General features: G+C 40.0%; 1 protein-coding gene across 1 annotated transcript; it reads left to right on the top strand.

Moving 5' to 3' along the window:
- On the top strand, positions 296-19,610 carry LOC109724724 (potassium transporter 10-like). Its single transcript, XM_020253648.1, has 9 exons — positions 296-1,169; positions 1,306-1,837; positions 2,517-2,570; positions 5,035-5,295; positions 5,379-5,431; positions 16,269-16,392; positions 16,507-16,761; positions 17,984-18,390; positions 18,791-19,610. Exons 1-9 carry the CDS (start codon positions 1,116-1,118, stop codon positions 19,433-19,435), a joined length of 2,385 nt encoding a protein of 794 aa, XP_020109237.1. The 5' UTR covers positions 296-1,115; the 3' UTR covers positions 19,436-19,610.

The following is a 20,113-nucleotide window of genomic DNA, read 5'->3' on the forward strand; positions in this document are numbered from 1 at the left end:
CGTGTCAGCTTCTCACATAGAGTTCATTAAGAGTTCTACTTTTATATATAGTAATAGATAATAGATAGATAGATATTATTAACTTTTTAAGTCAATCAAATATCATTCACACATCAAATCACAGCGGTTGAAATTGAAATTTTATTTATCTGGATAGAAAATCCTACCAACTCACCACTACTGCTCCGTGAGACCCTGACCCTAGTCTCAACCTATCCTCCAAACCAGGAAAATACAAAATGGGAAACCCAACCTAATCTCTCTCGTCACAAAGGTGTGATAAGCAACATGCCCACTTGCAGTAAAAGGAGCAACAACATATCACCTCTGTCCACGGCAAAGGGAAGTGGCATGGCACACCTTCCTCCCTCCCCTTCCCTTTCGTCAATCAGCCATTCAAAAAGTCGCAAACTTTTTTTTTTCTTTAAATTTCTCCCTCTACCCTTCTCTTTTCTTTTTCACCCCCTTAAATACCTCCAAAGTGAGGTGACTTGTAAAGCACTCAGCACTCACCACCACCACCTCCACCACCATCCCCTCCCCCTCTTCCCTCCGCACTGCAGAGATCCACTCCTGGAAAGCAGTTTGCTTTTCCTCACTCTTCCTTAAGCTGAGAATGTAACTGAAGAAGAATAATTAAGTCAGAAACCACCACAAAACTTGCAAGCAATAATAATAATAATAAAGTACTGCCCGCAGCCTCTCTATACTACCGTACTCAGGAGAGAGAAAGTAAACCAGCTTAATTACGAAACCACCACTCAGTCATCTCTCTCTCTCTCTCTCTCTCTCTCTGTCCTTCAATATTCTAATAATAATCGATCTACTCCCCCTCTCTTGGTTATTTTCACAAGACCCTCCCCCCTTCCCTCCCTGGATGATCCTTCTCCCCACTCTCCCACTTTGACCGCCCTCCCCCATCTCCTCCTAAATCTCACCTACCCTACCAGAACACCCCTTAGAAAAGTAATAATAATTGGAGCAAACTCAACAATTCCTGGCCGTTATGATGTTCACCTCTCAACACCATTCTCGTCTCCGGCTTGTTCTGCTCAGCTGAATTGCTATGCCATCCCCCCATCGGAGCGTCCTCCGAAGCTCGGAATAAATAGCTCATGGGTTCTCCCACGGACATCGAGGCCGGGGCCTACTCCGCCCCTCCTTCGAAGGTGAATCGAGTATACTTGTTAGTTATTCTTTTATTAATCCCTCCCCTCCCTTCGTCTATTATTTTCTCTTTCGTATGTATCCCTGTTTTGGCCGACATATATACATACATACGCACGCACGCATACATACATACAGAAGGAGGAGGAGTCGTGGAGGATGGCTCTAATGCTGGCGTACCAGAGCTTGGGGGTGGTGTACGGCGACCTGAGCACGTCGCCGCTGTACGTGTACAAGAACACGTTCGCGGAGGACATACAGCACTCGGAGACGAACGAGGAGATCTACGGGGTGCTGTCCTTCGTCTTCTGGACGCTCACCCTCGTCCCGCTCCTCAAGTACGTCTTCATCGTGCTCCGCGCCGACGACAACGGCGAGGGCGGCACCTTCGCGCTCTACTCGCTGCTCTGCCGCCACGCCCGCGTCGGCTTCCTGCCCAATGTGCAGCTCGCCGACGAGGACATCTCCGCCTACAAGAAGTCCGACGGCGGCGTCGATCGGCCGGCGGCAGGGGCCCCGGAGGCCGACGGAGGGGGAGCTCACACGGCGGCCGCCAGAGTGCGGAGGGTGCTGGAGAAGCACCAGGTGCTGCAGCGGGTGCTGCTGGTCCTGGCGCTGATCGGCGCCTGCATGGTCATCGGGGACGGCGTCCTCACGCCCGCTATTTCCGGTGGGTGCTGCCGTCTTTTTCTTCTTCTCCTTCTTCTCCTCCTCCTCTTTTGCTTAGCTTGTTTCTTGGAGCCCTTCACTTTGGCTGGCATCTTAAGATAAGAGCACCTTGTTGGTGGTAAGTGAGGATTGATGGCCGGGTTTAGTAACTTGGACGCGCAAGAAAAGTGTGTGCGTGCGGGTGGTGGTTATAGTGGAATTTTCGGTAATCCCATCCCAACAGGGGATAGTTCGGCAAGCGGATTCGATAAATCCTCCGAGCTGCTAAACCCACCTTCTCCCCCGACAGCACTCTCTTTTTACGCCTACTCGGTCCGATCTTTGTTACTTTACCACTCCGATTGGCTGATTGCCTTGGAGGACTTGCCGTTGATCATGGTAAACAAATTTAAGTGTGCGACGATCACATGATTTGTTAGCTTTTGTTAAGGACGTAATTGCTTGCTCTCACGCAAATTTTTTCTTGTTTCGTTCAATCATATGTATTTGATTCTAACGCAGTCAGCTGAAAAAGCAATCTCCACGTTGATGAAATTGTTATAGTCCGAGCTAATAAGGGGTATTAAGGTGAAATCATGCCATATCACAAGGGGCTTTTTCTGAAGTTTTCCCTCTTAGTTACTTTGTTGGTCTTTCCTCTTGTTCTCCTCATCGAAGAGTTTGTTTTCTTTGTTTGGCAGTTTTTTCGGCGGTCTCAGGGCTCGAGCTTTCAATGTCGAAGGAGCAACATAAATGTAAGGAAGTTCTTACCAAAAGCTACTTAGTTATGGCTTATCAGAGAAGTTAAAGTTTGCCCAAGTAGCTGAAGCAATCAGATGTTAGTTCTTGGTAGGCTTTTCAGTATGTTTACAAATTATTCTTGTTTTCATTGCCCAGTATTCGAACACCCATGTACTGATATGATGATTTCATATATTTGAAGGTACCAAAGTGAGCAGAATGGAACTAAATCTGTAACAGAAGCAAAATGTGAGCTACGAATATGCTTAACAACTCACTAGTAAAGTTGGACTTATAAACATTGAGAAGAACTAGCCAAGCCAACTGCTAAGTATTAATCTTGGGCTGGCGCTAGTTTGAGAGAAAATACTGTATTAACTCAGGATCAAATTGAAGCTATGTGATCCAAGATGAGCATTTTACATATAAAATATGGGATGTTTTAATTTCTAGTCTCTGTTCTAGGTTTAGGCAGCTAGCTATTGCTATCTTGTTTGTGTTATGGTCAATCTTGTCAATGGTCTACATACATAAATAACCAAAGCCTTAGAAAACTGCAAGGTCGACTAGGTTGAAAACTAGCTGGTATGAACAATTCAAATAAAAAATTATGAAAACTATAAGACTGTGAAACGTGATGCTGAAATAGTGCATTCTATGTAAAAATAAGCTAAGCGAATCAAGCTATTTGACACCTCAAGGACTTCTGAATTGAAATACAGCTAGAAGCTGAAGAGCAACATGGAACTTGAAGATGATGCTTCATAAGGAATACGATGTGCTTTTGGAAGTGCATAAGATTTCATGTGTCTATGATAGCAATGAGCTATTCGGAAGTATGTGCATCTTTCCTGTGGGTAAACTTCTAGGAGATGTCCTGCATGGCCAAATAGATTGCACCACCTATTACTGACTTTGTCCTAGAGCTTGAAATTATTATTAACGTAGCATGCGTGCTTCCTGATAACGGAATAGAAACTGAGCACCACCTGCTTAGTAGGTCATTTCTTAGTTAAATTTCTTCAGGGGTGCCTCATTTGGTAAGCCTACTCCTACTCTTGATATTTCAGGTGCAAGATATAGTGGATAGTGAATCCATGAAGCAGGCTCTGGGCTAAAAGGCAGCAATCTTGGTAAACAAAAATGAGGCTAGAGAGAAAAATGATGCGACAATTGGATAATGCACCATATTGTAAAAGAGTTCATTATTTGGCCGCTTATTAGACATTGTCTTTGGAATGGGGGAGGGGCGATATGGACAATTTGGTCACAAGAAATCACGTTGAGGTCATTACTATGGAAAAAGTAACAAATATGAACTCTCCATATTGCAAGAAAATTAAGGGCACGGTTGAAGATAGGAGTGTAAAAATGGGCTAGAGTGCGGCCCAGCCAGGCAAGACCATGGGCTGTGCTGGGCTGTGCCGAGGCGGCATGTGGCTTGGTTCGACACGACCCATGCATGAGGAGCGAGCCATGATGCGGGCCAGGTCGTGCCTCTGGACCGGCTTGTGGCCCAGCTTGACATGGCCCGCATCATGTGCGGGCTGTGCCATACCTCCGGGCCTGCTCGTGGCCCCGCTCTCCACAACTCGACACCCTTGTTTATTTATTTTTCTACTTTATATTTTTTTTATAAAATAATTAAAATTATTCTACAGAATTTATCTAACAAGTTTTTGAATAAATAACTATATATTTAATAATATTAATGTAAAAACACTCCCTGTGAGACCCAGTCCAGAGACTGTGGCCCTAGGGGCAGGGGGGAAGCCAAAACCCCATCCCTCAGAAGAAGGAAAAGAAAATTGAATTTTAAAATTTGGACCAAAATTCCCCTTCAACTATTAGATTTCTCTAATTGTTGGGAGTATTTTAGTCTTTTTAACTAATAAAAATATATAAAGGGCCGGCATGGGCCTGACCAAGCACGGCCCTACCCATGCTGTCCGAGCCTGTGTTGGGTTGCAGGTCTAGGAAATCTGGCCCGGCGCGGCATGGCCCTGATCCAGAGCTGTGCCTCTAGTTGAAGGTAAACCACCAGTAAGGAAGGCAACTAGAGTGCGGGCATACGAGTGACAGATACCATGTTGTAGCATTTCGATCTTATTCTGGATCAAAAAACTTAATTGAAATAATTGCATGTGTTTTACTGTAATTGTGAATGCAAAAGCAACAGTCTTAAAATTAGTAAATTTCACTACCCACTTTTTTTGTGAAAGAGTTCTACCTTGAAGATAGATACTGAAATTAGTACAAGAGATTAGAACTTACTGGAAGTTTCAAGACTATTGATTTACAGGTCACAGATCTGTGATTTGATTGTATTGTGCTATCAACACTGATTGGTTGCTTTCATGCTAACTTAATTCTCTCCTATTTGTGAGAGACTCTTTCCTTTGAAAGTTTATATATTAAACTACTGCTGAAATATGAAAATGTAATTGTTGACTTCGACTTTTGGACATTAATCTGCAGATGTAGAGGTCCCTGTTGCGTGCCTCATTCTAGTTGGCTTGTTTGCTTTGCAACATTACGGGACACATCGTGTTGGATTCCTATTTGCGCCCATTGTGATAACTTGGCTTCTGTGCATCAGCATGATTGGTATTTATAATATTTTTCACTGGAATCCACATGTTTATCAAGCATTATCTCCATATTACATGTACAAGTTTCTAAAGAAGACCCAAAGAGGAGGCTGGATGTCCTTAGGGGGGATATTGTTATGTATAACAGGTATATCTGCTATGACTTTTTTAGTTTGATTATCTGCCACTTTCTTGTGATCACAATATACTTAACTGGTTATAATATTTCAGGCTCAGAAGCTATGTTTGCAGATCTGGGACATTTCTCTCAGTTGTCAATAAAGGTAAGAGAGAGAATATTATCTTGATTTTTAATGGTTGGTTTGATGGATAAGCTTTTTCGATTGATCCGTTTAGTCATTTAATTGCTTTACATGTTTAAATTCTGCCTCTACGATTTTTATTTCTGAAAAATATATTTGTGCTCTTGAGTTGCCGCTTATAATGTTGATTAATGTCTGTCAGAACCAGCTTACTGTAAAAGCAGTCTCTCGGGGAAAGAGAGCAAGGTCATGAAGAATTGCATTAGCATTATAGAATGTTTGAAGCAGATCATAATGTGATTTGCCTGGTGGGAGATGAACACCAATTCTTTTTATACTATTTGACAGATCTTCTTTGATTGAATGGAAAGCACGATCTCAAGTGATTGTTGTTGCTTCCATGCCCTGAAATTGATTTGGATTCACCTTTTCTTCTTTATATTTGGAATCACCTTGAAATTGATTCTTTATATAATTTATATTTGGAGTCACCTTCAAATGGATGATTTTGCTGCATCTGATTGATGGATTGCGGCCTTGCCTCCATTATGTCTATCATTGTCATGAGTTGCTCTGTCATCCTCGTATATTCTCCGCCTAGGCTGGTGTTGTTTCTTAATAATTTGTTGAATCTTGATTTTGAGAAATCGATGACAATAAATCACGGCTTTAGACATGACTTCCAAGCACTGCTTACTAGAGCTTTGGCACCAACCTAATGGAGGCTGGATGACAGAACTATGCTCTGGTGGTTGGGTTGAATAACATCTCAACAAATAAACCTCAATCATAGATAATTAAGGAATGCCACTATAGGAAGTGAGAATTACACTTGTCTTATCTCCACAAAAGATTAGAGAAGGATTACAGGAAAAAAGTCCTAACTCTCCAAGAGAGGAAGTACCCTCCAATATTATTTACTCCTTAGAAGTCTCCTAATACTTTATAAGAAGTAGGTTCTTATTTTATTATTTAATAAATCCTATGTTGCTCTATTTGCAAAGAGGTAAAGCCAAACCTTGTTTAAACTAATCTTCCTAGCAAAAGAACTCTATTTAGAGAAGTTTCGGGCGTGATGGAAGTATCTTAGTAGATAAAATCTTCAAAACTAAGGTTCTCTTACTGGTTGCCCTGTGTTTCGGATCGGTTGACTAATCAGTAGGTGATTGACCAATTTGTCGACCAACTGAGTTTGAGTCAGCTTGTCCGGGACCTACGCTGCTGTCTGGTAAATTGATAAGTAGGCCCAGTTGACCAGTCAGCCTTCTCCTATGATGTGCGATTTGGATTGTGCCATTTCATGTAGGAGGACGGTTCACCTGCCGTCAGCATATGCATTAGTTTAAATGTGCAAGATGTAGAATTGTGTTCTATTTTATTTTTCAGTTTGTTAGTGTAACCAACATGACAATTTTCAGATTAGAAGCTATTATTTTGCTCTTTTACCTTCTTGCAATTTGTGGAGGGATTTTTGTAGGTTTCTTCTTGGTTGCATGAGCCAAAATTGTCATTGTTTGGTAGATAAGTCTACTTGAGAAGTGGCTTTATAATTTTCCTTGTAATCGTTCATTGTTATTGTGGTTTAATTGGAACTTCTAGTTTTAGAGGGTTCACATTAGAATATATGTTTGTACTTTGTATTAGTGAATTAGTTTAGAGCCTTCTCAACCTTGAGTAGCATGTTACCCAGCCCGATATTTTTCACGAAAGGATTTAGTGATAGTTGTGAAGACCAGAGTACGGAAGATTCTATTGTTTGCACTTCTAGCAATGCCTTTCCAATAGAAAGGAAACTTAATATAAAGTATGCCACAATTAAAGATCACCATCTTGCTAATCAGAAATTTTCAATTGATTCGTAGGCCACAAGTTAGTATAGACTGTCCAAAGAAACAAATTTTGTGGCTGCAATTTGCAAATGTTTTTTTATTTTCAATAAATGATGTATGTTAAATATAAAAAAATATATAAACATATACCATGTGAAATTATAAATATTTTATATTTAACACTCCCCTCACGGACTTGAGACTTTTTTGCAAGGCCCATGATGTGGACTTGAATTAAATAGGAAAAAATTAATAATGCTAGGAGCCTGACATGACTTGAACTCAGGGCCTCCTGCTCTGATACCATTTAAAACAACCGTTGTACTCTAAAAGCTTAAGTTGTTAGAGAACGGTGTTTATATATTTTTTATATTTAATAATGTATGTATAATTCAAGTTTTAAGTAAATCCTTACTGCATCACAAATATGTTGATTAGTAATATTCTAATTCAACACCTAAGTGATATAACTATTCAGAAGCATTCTACAACCTCTTGGCCTTAACTGGAATGATGGATTTTCCTTTTGTCCTGAATCCTGATTAGCTTAATGCCTTTGCGACATTTTGACAAAACATTTGAGGGTGATATACTGAAGGGCACATTGACATCCTGCAGTTTTATTGTTTGAATTTTGTATTAATTGTTGTAGAATCAGTATGTGCTACCGTATGGTCTCCACTTCTCTCTCTTTCTCTCTCTCTACAAGAAATGAAGGGCAAAAAAATATACCCTCTTGGGTTCTATTGGTGAAATTATATAATACAAGAGATAAGTCTATTATAGTAACAATGCCTACTATAGTAACAATACAACTAGGATTACATACCATATAATCCTATATTATACCATATAATCATACTCTAAATATGTTGTATACAATATTCTAATATAGCATAAAATACTAAATATGTCGTAACATCCCCTCGCAAGCTAAGCATCCGGTGGTTGGATGCGAAGATTTGAGTCGCAACACTGAAAACCGAGAAGGCGACAAAGGCTTAGTCAAAATATCAGCAAGTTGCTTATCAGAAGAGATATGCATCAAGTCCAAATCACCAGACTAGACTTTCTCACGCAGGAACTGATGATCAAGCTCAATATGCTTCATCTAAGCATGGAGAATCGGATTAGCCACAAGATAAGTCGTGCTGAGATTATCATAATAGATGCTGATGGTGTTAGTGATATACCCTAAAGCCAATCGGTGACATAGGTTTGTGGACATATTAAGTATTTTTCTTAATTAATAAAGGGCAAGTTTTATTCATATTTATTGTTAGCAGTACAATACATTTATATGAATCGTCCGTTGAATCTTCGTTAAGAAAATATATTCCTAAGAGTTAGGAATTTGAGATATATATTTCTTTGTACAAAATTCTTAAACGCTCCTAGCCATAGGAATATCATAAGGACGATGATATTTCCTGATAGGCCGGTGCATGCTACACTTCTATGTTGAGGTGACGAATCTCAAGTCATTAGTGTAGGGACACTAAAGTAAGCATGCAGGTGCTTGTTAGCGAACAAGTACACTGAGTGTGACCATTTAGTTGAACAGTCACATGGTTCCATATTCGCCAGTGACTAGTTCTTTGCTACAGTTGTGTGAAGTACTCCTCGGACCTGAGACATCATGGTTGCTTCACATATAGATTGCTACTATTTGACTGTACTAATACTTAGACTCTAATCATTAGTCTACGTCTGGTACTGATTGACTGTAGTAGTTTATATGGGGAGGCGTGTGAGTGCACAATAAGGGATTCAACACTCTCGATATTGAGAGAGAACGCCTATGAAGGTTATCAGACTCGACTCGAAAAATCCTTGTCCAGGGTACGTGGTGTGTGGAAAGAGTTTCCAGCTGTGTTACCATATTGCGTCGGTTTTAGATATTTTAGTCATATGATTGAATAATAAGATTTGGCGAGTAACCATAATTTTAGTTCGATCGGGGCGTTGTGTGTTGGAAGGAATTAATCACACGGTAACGGTTTCCGTTACCGGAAAGGTTCGTTTTTCATCACTATTTTGGATTGCCGTGATATACTACTAGGTGTCACTCACGGACAGTGAGAGAAGTAAAAATAATTTAAATAAATTATTTTACAGATTAGAAGAGTTTAATTCAATATTGAAGTGTTTGATATTGGACCTCACTGCCGAATGGTAATGTACCTATGCGGTCACACACAATAGGAATTGTGTGCATCCAACATGACAAAATGAGTCTAATACACTAAACAGTTTAGTGGAAATAGTGAGAAATTATAATTTGAATTTGAATGTTACGAAAGATTTAATCTCTAATTAGATTAGAGAATAATTAAATATTCATAGATTATTATGAGATAATATTCTAATTAGATTAGATTTAAATATAAATATTTAGTTATGATTTAATGGATAAGATCAAATTGAATTGAGAGATGAGAATTAATTCTATTGGATAAGCTTCAACTAGTTACGAAATTGATCATTATTCTAAAAATCTAATTAGTTCCTAGATTGATGCTTATCCTAATACTTAATTAGTTAGACTTCGACCGAAACTTGAGGAGAAATTAATTGATCTTCCTGGCTGTGCGGCTGAAGTAGTTAATTAAGTGGCCACGTGAAGATATATAAAATATATACGTATATCTTTATGAGGATGAATTAATTTTAGCCTCTTGAGAAGTATTAGATCATCCGTCTCTCTTATCTTTCGTAAAATCAGTACATCTCACAAAAGGGAACGTGGATATCAGAAGACCGCTAGCACCGTCTTTGTAATCTGTGACTCATCTGTTCCGTGCGACGGAAGACATTGGATCCACATCAATTCCGTATGGATACGCGTAGAGGCCGGGCACGTGCACGGCTAATCAGAATCTCAGTTTCAATCGTACAGTAGATCAAGCGACCTTAACTGGTCCAAGGTGATGTAGTCTAAACTTTAGATTTGTTTAGATTAGATTATTATTTTACACAGTAACATGAGAATGATCCGCCGGCATTGGATTGATTTGTTTTCGATTTATTCATATGTGATATGGATTTTAGTTTTCGAAAAATTTCTAAAGGTACAATATTATTTTCCGCTGCGATTTGTATTTTTTTTTTGTGCTGGATAAATTCTTACAGATGGAGCGCTATAAGAAAACACCAAGGTCACGGAGTAAATGTCGAATCCAAACCGTCTCAACAAGCGTGTACGCCACAGCACGATACTCCGCTTTAGAACTGGAGCGAGAAATGGTGGGCTATTTCTTAGCGAATCAGGAGATAAAATTGGGCCCGAGAAAGACGCAATAGCCAGAAGTAGAGCGACGTGTATAGGGACAACTAGCCCAATCAGCATTGGCAAATGCCATTCTTAGCGAATCAGGAAATAAAATTGGGCCCGAGAAAGACGCAATAGCCAGAAGTAGAGCGACGTGTATAGGGACAACTAGCCCAATCAGCATTGGCAAATGCCACAAGAGAAGGATTGACATAGCGAGAGAGTGGAAGACCATAAGATAGGGCCCCTCAAATATAACGTAGAATACGCTTGGCGGCTTGCATAGGTGGTTCACGAGGTGTCTGCAAATACTGAGCAACAGAGTTAACAACATACGAAATATCCGGTCTCGTGAAGGTGAGATACTGGAGAGCACCAACAAGCTGATGATAGACATAAGGATCATCAAGAAGACGTCCCTCATGAGACGAAAGGCGAGAGGCCGGAGAGAGAGGACTAGAGACAAGCTTACAATCAAGAAAGCCATGGCGTTGAAGCAGTTGATGTGCTTATTTGTGCTGAGTCAGATGAAAACTAGAAGAAGACAGAGTAACCTCAATGCCCAAGAAATAATGGAGCGGCCCGAGATCCTTCATAGCAAATTCACGTTGTAGGGTGACAAGGAAAGCCTCCAAAAGAGAAGAGGAACTGCCGGTGATAATAATATCATCAACGTATAAAAGAAGAACGAGAGTGCCAGAAGAGGAATGAGAAACAAACATCGAGGGATCTGCGATACTGCTGACAAAACCAAGTTCAGAAAGAAATAAAGTGAACTGCTGAAACCAAGCCCGAGGGGCCTGCTTAAGACCATATATTGCCTTGCGGAGACGACAAACATGATAAGGAAGAGAGGGGTCCACAAAACCCGGTGGTTGTGCCATATAAGCTTCTTCAGAGAGAGTTTCATGAAGAAACGCATTTTTCACATCAAGTTGTCGAAGAGACCAACCAGAGGATAAAGCCACGGAGAAAACAATACGAATAGTGGTAGCCTTGACAACGGAGAAAAGTCTCATTGAAATCAATACCTCGTTGTTGTTTGTAACCCTGAGCAACAAGTTGAGCCTTTAGACGCTCAAGAGAACCATCCGCCTTCTGCATTACCTTGTATACCTACTTACAGCCAATGAGATTAAAGGAATGAGGAGGGACGAGATCCCAAGTAGCATTAGTCAGTAAGGCATCAAATTCCTTAGCCATGGCAGCACGCCAACCCGCATCCTGAAAAGTCTTATGAAAAGAGATAGGCTCAGTAGGAAGAGTAGAATGGGCAAAAGCGAGTAAGGAAATAGACTTGTGGAATCCTTAGTCATAGAGCGAGTGAGCATAGAATGAGTCTGGGCAGGCAGTGGAGCCAGTAGGCTGAGGAGGTGGATTATCAGAGGAGGTAGGTGGCACATTAGTAGCGAATGGAAAAGGAGCAGCAGGCCGGCTAGCGTGTCGTCTGGTATAAACCCGGAGCTCAGATAGACCAACAACAGTGGCAACATTCTTAGGACCAACCTGTGGAGCGTCAGAATGCAAGTTGGAAGGAAATATTGATAAGTTCTCAGATGGTGAAACCAATGTGTGTGAACCAATGTTAGGAGGAGGACGTGTGAAGGAGAAGCCAGAAATCGCATCAAGAGTGGCAGGACTTTCACCCAGTAAAGGCGGGTTAGAGAGAATTTTGAAACATTTGCAAGTTGGAAAATAAGGACGAGGAGGAAGAAGAAAATTTAGACAAACAAGAGTAAGAAAAAACATGTTCAACAAATGTAACATGGCGAGAAATAAAGACTTTATCGGTGCTTGGATATAGACAGTGAAATCCTCTATGTTTGTCAGAAAGTCCTAAGAAGACACAAGGAAGTGATCGGGGAGCGAGCTTGTGAGCTGCAATGTCCTGTACATCGGGATAACATAAACATCCAAAAACTCTAACAAGTTGCAAGTCAGGAGAAGCACAACAATGCAGAATGTTATATGGCGATCGTCCTTTTAAAGCAGTGAGAGATGGAATACTATTCACAAAAAAAAGGACAGTTTGAATGGCCTCAGCCCAGAACCAAGGAGGTAAGCAAGCTTGAAAAGTAGGCTTCTAACAACGTTAGATAAATGCCTATGCTTCTTCTCAGCAAGACCATTTTGTTGAGGAGTATGAGGATAAGAAAATTTGTGAATAATCCCATTTTGTGAACAAAGAGTAGAAAACTTCTCATTTACAAATTCAGTGCCATTGTCGGACTAGAAAATTTTTATCGAGCTATGGAATATGTTTTCAACCATTCTTTTAAACTCCAAAAATTTGTCAAAAACTTTGTGTTTAGATTTTAAAAGATAAAGCCAAGAGAATCGAGAGTAGGCATCAATAAAAATAACATAACACTTGTAGCCAAAGAGTGAGTGAACAGGTGATTGTCATACATCCGAATGAACAATATGAAAGAAAAAAGCAAACTAAGATTCCGAATCATTAAACGAATGTTTGACATGTTTTTCCATAATACAAGCATTGCAAATAGATAATTTTAAAATAGAATTCGAGACAATTTTATTATTTTTAAGAAATGTAGAAAAAATAGAAAAACTAGGGTGACCTAACCGTCTATGCCAAATATCACTATTAATCCTAGATGCAACCAGTGCTAGCTGTTGCTTATTTCCGACACTTGCAACTTTAGAAAAGAGTGGATAGAGTGATGTTCCCAAACTAGGGCATCGAAGGAGCTCCGTCTCGATTTTCTTATCCTTCACAGAAAAACCAGAAGAGTTAAACTCAAAAAGGGAATTATTATCATGACAGAACTGGCGTACGAAAAGCAAATTTTTCTTAATAGAATGAACAATAAGAACATTTTTAAGAGCAAAGGATTTAGAGGAGGAATACAACTGAATTTCACCTGTCTGAGTAATATCAAGTAAATTTTCATTACCAACAAGAATTTTTTCATGCCCTTTATAAGGTTTAGAGGTTGGGAGAATACCAGAAGTTGCGGTCATGTGATTAGATGCTCTGGTGTCAGGATACCACACTTCCTCCCCAGGTTCATGAAGGTTCATAGCAGCAAAGGTTCGAGGAAGATCATGTGCAACAAAGGAATGATTGAAACGTTGTCTGCACTGAAGAGCCAAATGATTAAACTTGCCGCAGATCTGACATTGTGTGCCAGATTTCGGAATGTAAGGTTGATGGGTTGGAGTATAGGGTTGAGAATTATTAGGTTGTGAATGCGAATAGGCTCCAGGAGATCCACGGCCAGGATATGAATTGAATCTTCCGCGCGGTCCCCAACTATCGCAATATCTACCTCCACGACCTCCACGGCTTCCGCGTCCACGATTTGCATAAAGTGCTTCATCATCTATAGTGGGAGTGGCTGGTGATGTTGTCAAACTACTACGGCGTTAAACTTTAGTTTCCTCTTGCATTAGAAGTGGACGAAGTTGTTCAAAAGTGGGCTTATGTCGATGTGTATTAAGGGCACTGACAAAACCCCTATATTCGTTCGGTAACCCGAGAAGTACTGTCATGACCAAGTTATGGTCTGACTCAGATTCACCAACGCTTGTAGAGGATCACCAATCGATTTAATCTTTTGCATGTAATCGCTCATGTTCATTGAATCTTTCTTGATGCTTCGCAATTCGGACTTTAGAGAGAAAGCAGTGGAAGCAGTTTTATCAAGAAAATATGCTTCAATAGTTTTCTAAGCATAATATGCAGTTTTAGGAGAACCAGAAACAACCATCTGTAATATGCTAAGAGAAAAGGTTGCATTAATCCATGAGAGTATAATGGTGTCTTTTTTTTTCCAATTTTGATATTCTAGGTTTGCACTTGTTTTCTTATCAGAAGTTTCAATAGTTTGAGGCGGTATAGTAACAGTTCTGTCCACATGCGATGTAACACCAAAACTCTCCAAAATATTAAGAAAAATTTGTTTGCACACTAGATATGTGGAATTCGTGAGTTCAAGTGATATGAGAGTTTTCATGTTAATCATTGGCAGGTTTGAAGAGGAAGACATGTTACCACAACGAAAAGAAAAAATAGATCCATTACGAGAGACAAATCCGAAAAATAGACCAAGTAATCACAAATCCAGAGGAAAGAGGAAAAGGAGTCAGAGTTGAACCCGAAATGAACCGGCAGTACTTGAGATCAACCAGGCGACACCAGCAAGCATCACCAACAAGATAAGAAGAAACTCCAAGAGGCCGAAATTACTATAGCATAACTACTGCAGCGCTGATACTGTAGCAGTATTGTAGCGCTAGTATTGCAGCAGTACTGTAATGCTGGTACTGTAGCACGGTGCTGTAGCAGTATCGGAGAGATAAAAGTCCAAGGATAAGGAGAGAAAGATCCGTTGGGAGTTCGGTACTCGCCCCAGTACCAATTGTTGTTGATACAGTACTGATTGTTGGGATTCCGCAACGGAAGCGTCGAATCGAGTTTTTACCATAAACCCGTTTCCTTAGCAAAAAGCTGATACAATCACAAAAGAGAGAAAAACCAAACAAAAAATATGCGGATAAAATAAGATTCATTAAATAAGAGAAGATTACACTTGACTCCTCTTCTGCATAGAGTAGCTACAACTCGAGCCATCCTTTTGAAACTCTCCTACCCTTCTCTCGTCTTCTATAGTCTCAGAAGACCTCTCTCATCCTGTGCACCCGTGCACAAGGTATACCAATGACCCACGGCTATGAAAGCCGCTCACGTTCTCTTGCACCCATGCATTAGGTGCGTCCAAAATCATGACCACCTTGGCCATGCCATATGGGTGTGGCTAATCCGTATCATCACCACCACAATAATAGCACATATGCTATATTTATAGCTTACATTAAAAGATACCAAAATCCTAATCCAATTAGATTTCTACTCTAATTAACATTTAAATCTTAATTTATCTCCAATAGATTTAAATATTAATCCTAATCTAATTAGGATTTAACTACAATCTAACCAAATCCTAACAAGATCACCAAAAGAAAAGACACTTATGGAAGAAGATGAGACTTGTGGTGGATGGTGGCTATGGATCGATATTCCCAAATTAGGGTTCCCGCTCTGATACTATGAAAGAAATGAAGGGCAAAAGAACATACCCTTTTGGGTTCTATTGATGAAATTATATAATTCAAGAGATAAGTCTACTATAGTAACAATGTCTATCATAGTAATAATACAACTAGAATTACATACCATACAATCCTATATCATACCATATAATTCTACTCTAAATATGTTGTAATATACAATATCCTAATATAGCATAAGATACTAAATATGTCGTAAGTCGACACTCTCTCTCTCTCTCATCCATTTTTAAGTGTCTTTCATGTTACCGCAGTTACATGGGGCTTCCATTTAAGTTTAGCTAAAAGCAGATAAAAGCAGATAACTACTAGACCTGCAAAATGGATAGTATATCACAAGTACACATTTTTTCAATTGATAAGTAACAAAATTTGATTCCTTCTAGAATTCTAATTTATGATTTTCCATGATGATGGGCAATGATAAACCTCAATTTCTTTCTGTTTCTTTTGGTCCGACAAGCTTGGTCCCTTATCTTGGTGAATTGGGTTCTTTGCAGTGTACCTTATTATTTTGAAATGCACTAGGAGGCTAACATTTGTTTAGGTCAGTTACTTTCAACTTTTGGTCTTATTTGATAACCGTAACCACCATATATGACTAGTGCCATCAAAAGTTACACCATGAGAGCTATTATCTTTAATAGAGCATTCCTTTATGCAGATTGCTTTTACTTTTGTGGTCTATCCTTCACTGATCCTAGCATACATGGGGCAAGCCGCTTATCTCTCTAAACATCATGTTATCGAAAGTCACTACAGGATTGGATTCTATGTATCTGTGCCAGGTAGCTTCTTGGATTCCTAGTTCTGTAAGTCTTCTATTATTGGAATAAAAAGATGCTCATCATAGTTCTTTTCTCTTTTCTGTGTATTAACATTTACAAAATCAACATCTTCAGAGCAAATAAGGTGGCCTGTTTTGGCAATAGCTATCCTGGCAGCTGTTGTGGGAAGCCAAGCTATCATCACGGGCACCTTCTCAATCATCAAGCAGTGCTCAGCCTTGGGATGCTTTCCAAGAGTGAAGATAGTTCATACATCATCTAAAGTACACGGACAGATTTACATCCCGGAGATCAATTGGATATTAATGGCATTGTGCTTGGCTGTTACTATAGGTTTCAGGGATACAAAACGCTTGGGCAATGCATCAGGTACTAGATGATAAACATTACTATTAATCCACATGTTGTCTTTCCATATTAATAGAAAAGTCAAACATATGTGCTCGTAGACTTTCATTCAGCAATCATCTCCTTCATCCTTTTCTGATGGGTCAGTGATCTCAACGTATTTCTGAGCCTGCAATCTATTATAGAGTAGTTCTTCGTATGTGTCACACAGATGTATCATAATTTTACTGGGGACGGATTTTTTTTGAGAGATATGTTTGATTGACTTTACAGAACCATTACAATATGTTATTGTGTAATTCAATGTTGTAGTGATTTAGCTATTGATATTGTAGATGTATCTTGTGAAGATGTGCAGTAGGGGAAATCCCATTACCCAGTTAGCTCTTAATCAATACCAGTCACCAAATTTTTCTCAGAGCTGATTGCTAATGGTAGATATGGGTTGTGGACTTGATTCCTCCTTGTTGATTTAATATTGGGGTGATTACAGCACGCCACCAAGATGAGAAGATTTAAAAGTAGGTTCTTACAACTATCATGGTGGCATCAACCTGTTAAAACTTGGTGCTAGCTTATGGTCAAGCAAATTCAGACAACAGGAACACTTGCTATAAAATCCATAAAGGCTAATTGGCAGGTCGAGTTCTTTATTCATTTTTGGTCAGGTTTCTACAAGATAAGGTTAAACCCTCTAGAGCATCCTCTGTAACTGGGAATAGTTTAGACGAGGGAGAAAGAGGGTAACTTTTTGATTTAGGGATTGTCTGATACCTATTGAACAGTTTAGTTAGAGAACCAAATAAAGCTTCTTTTATTATTAGAACAGAACTGATTTATGAAATACTCACTCATGTATTAGAGGGAAATAGTTACCATCTTTCCCTATTTTGTCAGCCAATACAAGCTTACCTAGCAAATATTGTCAAGTCGTCGTGTTGCTATGTATTGTTATTGGGTATCTTGCAATTCAGTGTAAAAACCATTGTGAACTGCAGGAGTATGTGGCTTCTGTTTAGACCCTAAACATTCAGTAATCAGACCATACTCGTAAATCTTCAAACTAGAATTTATAATCCAGCTAATTTTTGCTAAATATTCAGTTTGCTTTTGGTGACATATTTAGGACTCTATAGTAGCAAGAGTCCTATTTTCTTCCTTATTACTCCGTCTTCCTTCTATAAGGGTGTTATGATATAACTAAACCTAATTGCTTCCCCCCCCCCGCACCGTCGAATCACAGGCTTGGCAGTTATAACCGTGATGCTAGTGACAACATGCTTGATGTCACTTGTGATAGTCCTCTGCTGGCACAAGAGCATCTTTTGGGCTGTATGCTTTGTCGCCTTCTTCGGAACAATCGAGGCTCTCTATTTTTCGGCCTCCCTCATCAAGTTCTTAGAAGGAGCGTGGGTACCCATAGTTCTCTCCTTCATCTTCATGATCGTCATGTACGTCTGGCACTATGGCACCATCAAGAAGTATGAGTTTGATGTCCAGAACAAGGTCTCCATCAACTGGCTCCTGAGTCTTGGTCCTAGTCTCGGAATTGTTCGAGTGCGAGGCATTGGCCTCATTCACACCGAACTTGTGTCTGGAATCCCTGCAATCTTCTCCCATTTTGTTACCAATCTTCCTGCTTTTCACCAGGTCTGTTGTACTCTTCTCTTGTCCAAATTTACCTTTATTTTCTATTCATGGTTCGCACTTTGCTCCATGGAATAATAGAAACCTACAGTCAACTCCCTAAATGTTTAGATTGTTAGCGCATAATTCCCTGGCATCACATTTCCCAGGTTTGATCTGAAAACACAACAATTGTACCCCTTTTTATATTCCGCATCATATCTCCATAATTTAAAATTTTCACATGCTGAAAAATTTGATACAAGGGGGGAATGTAACATGAGTGTAATATTGAGGGGGTTAATTTTATGTTTTTATTTTTCATGACACAAAATGAAAATGTGAAACGTTTGAAGGTGTCTTTTGCAATCTCACCTTTTCTGTTTCACAATTTTGATCATTTTGGCGCTGCAACGCTCTTCAGGTTCTGGTGTTCCTCTGCATCAAGTCGGTCCCTGTACCGTACGTCCGGCCCGAAGAGCGTTTCCTTGTGGGAAGAATCGGCCCCAAAGAGTACAGGCTGTACAGGTGCATTGTCCGCTACGGGTACCACGACGTCCACAAAGATGACTTGGAGTTCGAGAAGGACCTCGTTTGCAGCGTCGCGGAGTTCATCCGATCCGGGGCATCTGAGCCCAATGGCGGTGCTCTCGAAGAACCCGACAAGGACGAAGAGAGAATGGCAGTCATCGGGGCCGGCATCCGTCTGTGTGAAGAGGACGACAACAGCGATCGAGAAGACGGCGCGCCCGGTCCGTCAAATGCGAGGGAGATTCACTCGCCCATCATCGTCCCCAGAAAGAAGGTCAGGTTTGTTCTGCCCGAGAGCCCGCAAATGAATGTGGGAGTCCGAGAAGAGCTTCAAGAGCTAATGGAGGCGAGAGAGGCCGGCATGGCTTTCATACTTGGCCACTCGTACGTGAGGGCGAAGAGCGGGTCGGGTTTTCTTCGGAGGTTGGTGATCGATTACGGTTACGATTTCTTGAGGAGGAATAGTAGAGGTCCATCATATGCTGTGAGTATTCCGCATGCATCCACGTTGGAGGTGGGCATGGTCTACCATGTCTGAGTGTGTTACAGCTACCCCCAGTGTATATCTTTGTTTTGTTTATGTATATTACAGTATCAGTTGTAGCTTTTTGGCTTCATGGTTCTCTGTTTCAAAGTGTGTTTTATTTCTCAATTGTGGCCATGAAGAGAACGAACGAGCACATGAAGGAGGATTAAGTTCCAGAATTCGGAAATTAGATCGAGATTTAGCTCAAGTATTAGGGGGAAATGGGATCGAATTCGAACGAATGTTGGACAGCGCATCCATCTTTTTTTGTGGATACGAATTTGAATACGGATATACGGTGATAACGTTAAATTTCCGTTACGATATCCACTAAATTTGAATCGGACGCGGTCGGAATATTTTATGGATATGGATACAAATGGGATTTGGATTCCGATAATATTCGGATAATAATATATACTAGTAAGTACATATCAATATTAACTAGAGTTAGTAACAATGCTACTAAAGTTTTATGCTTATGTTTAAATTTTTATACATCTTATATTAACATTAATATAAAACTAGTGAAGTTACCCATGCGGCCGTGCGATGCAACGGACAAATTTTATGACCAAAAAAAAAAATAGCGACACAACCAGATATTACATAAATGACTAAATAGAGAAGCTATACTAAATCAACTCACATGCAACAGGCAAAAGTATGAAGAAGCAATAAAAAAAATTG

Source organism: Ananas comosus, linkage group 19 (assembly GCF_001540865.1).
Source record: "Ananas comosus cultivar F153 linkage group 19, ASM154086v1, whole genome shotgun sequence".
Classification (NCBI taxonomy): Eukaryota; Viridiplantae; Streptophyta; class Magnoliopsida; order Poales; family Bromeliaceae; genus Ananas; species Ananas comosus.

What these genes read in the sequence shown, in the direction of transcription:
- LOC109724724 (XM_020253648.1), top strand. Translation starts at nt 1,116, where the DNA reads ATGGGTTCTCCCACGGACATCGAGGCCGGGGCCTACTCCGCCCCTCCT. An exon ending in ATTCTATGTATCTGTGCCAG is followed by an intron (nt 16,393 to 16,506) that starts GTAGCTTCTTGG and finishes CAACATCTTCAG; the next exon opens with AGCAAATAAGGTGGCCTGTT. An exon ending in ACGCTTGGGCAATGCATCAG is followed by an intron (nt 16,762 to 17,983) that starts GTACTAGATGAT and finishes GTCGAATCACAG; the next exon opens with GCTTGGCAGTTATAACCGTG.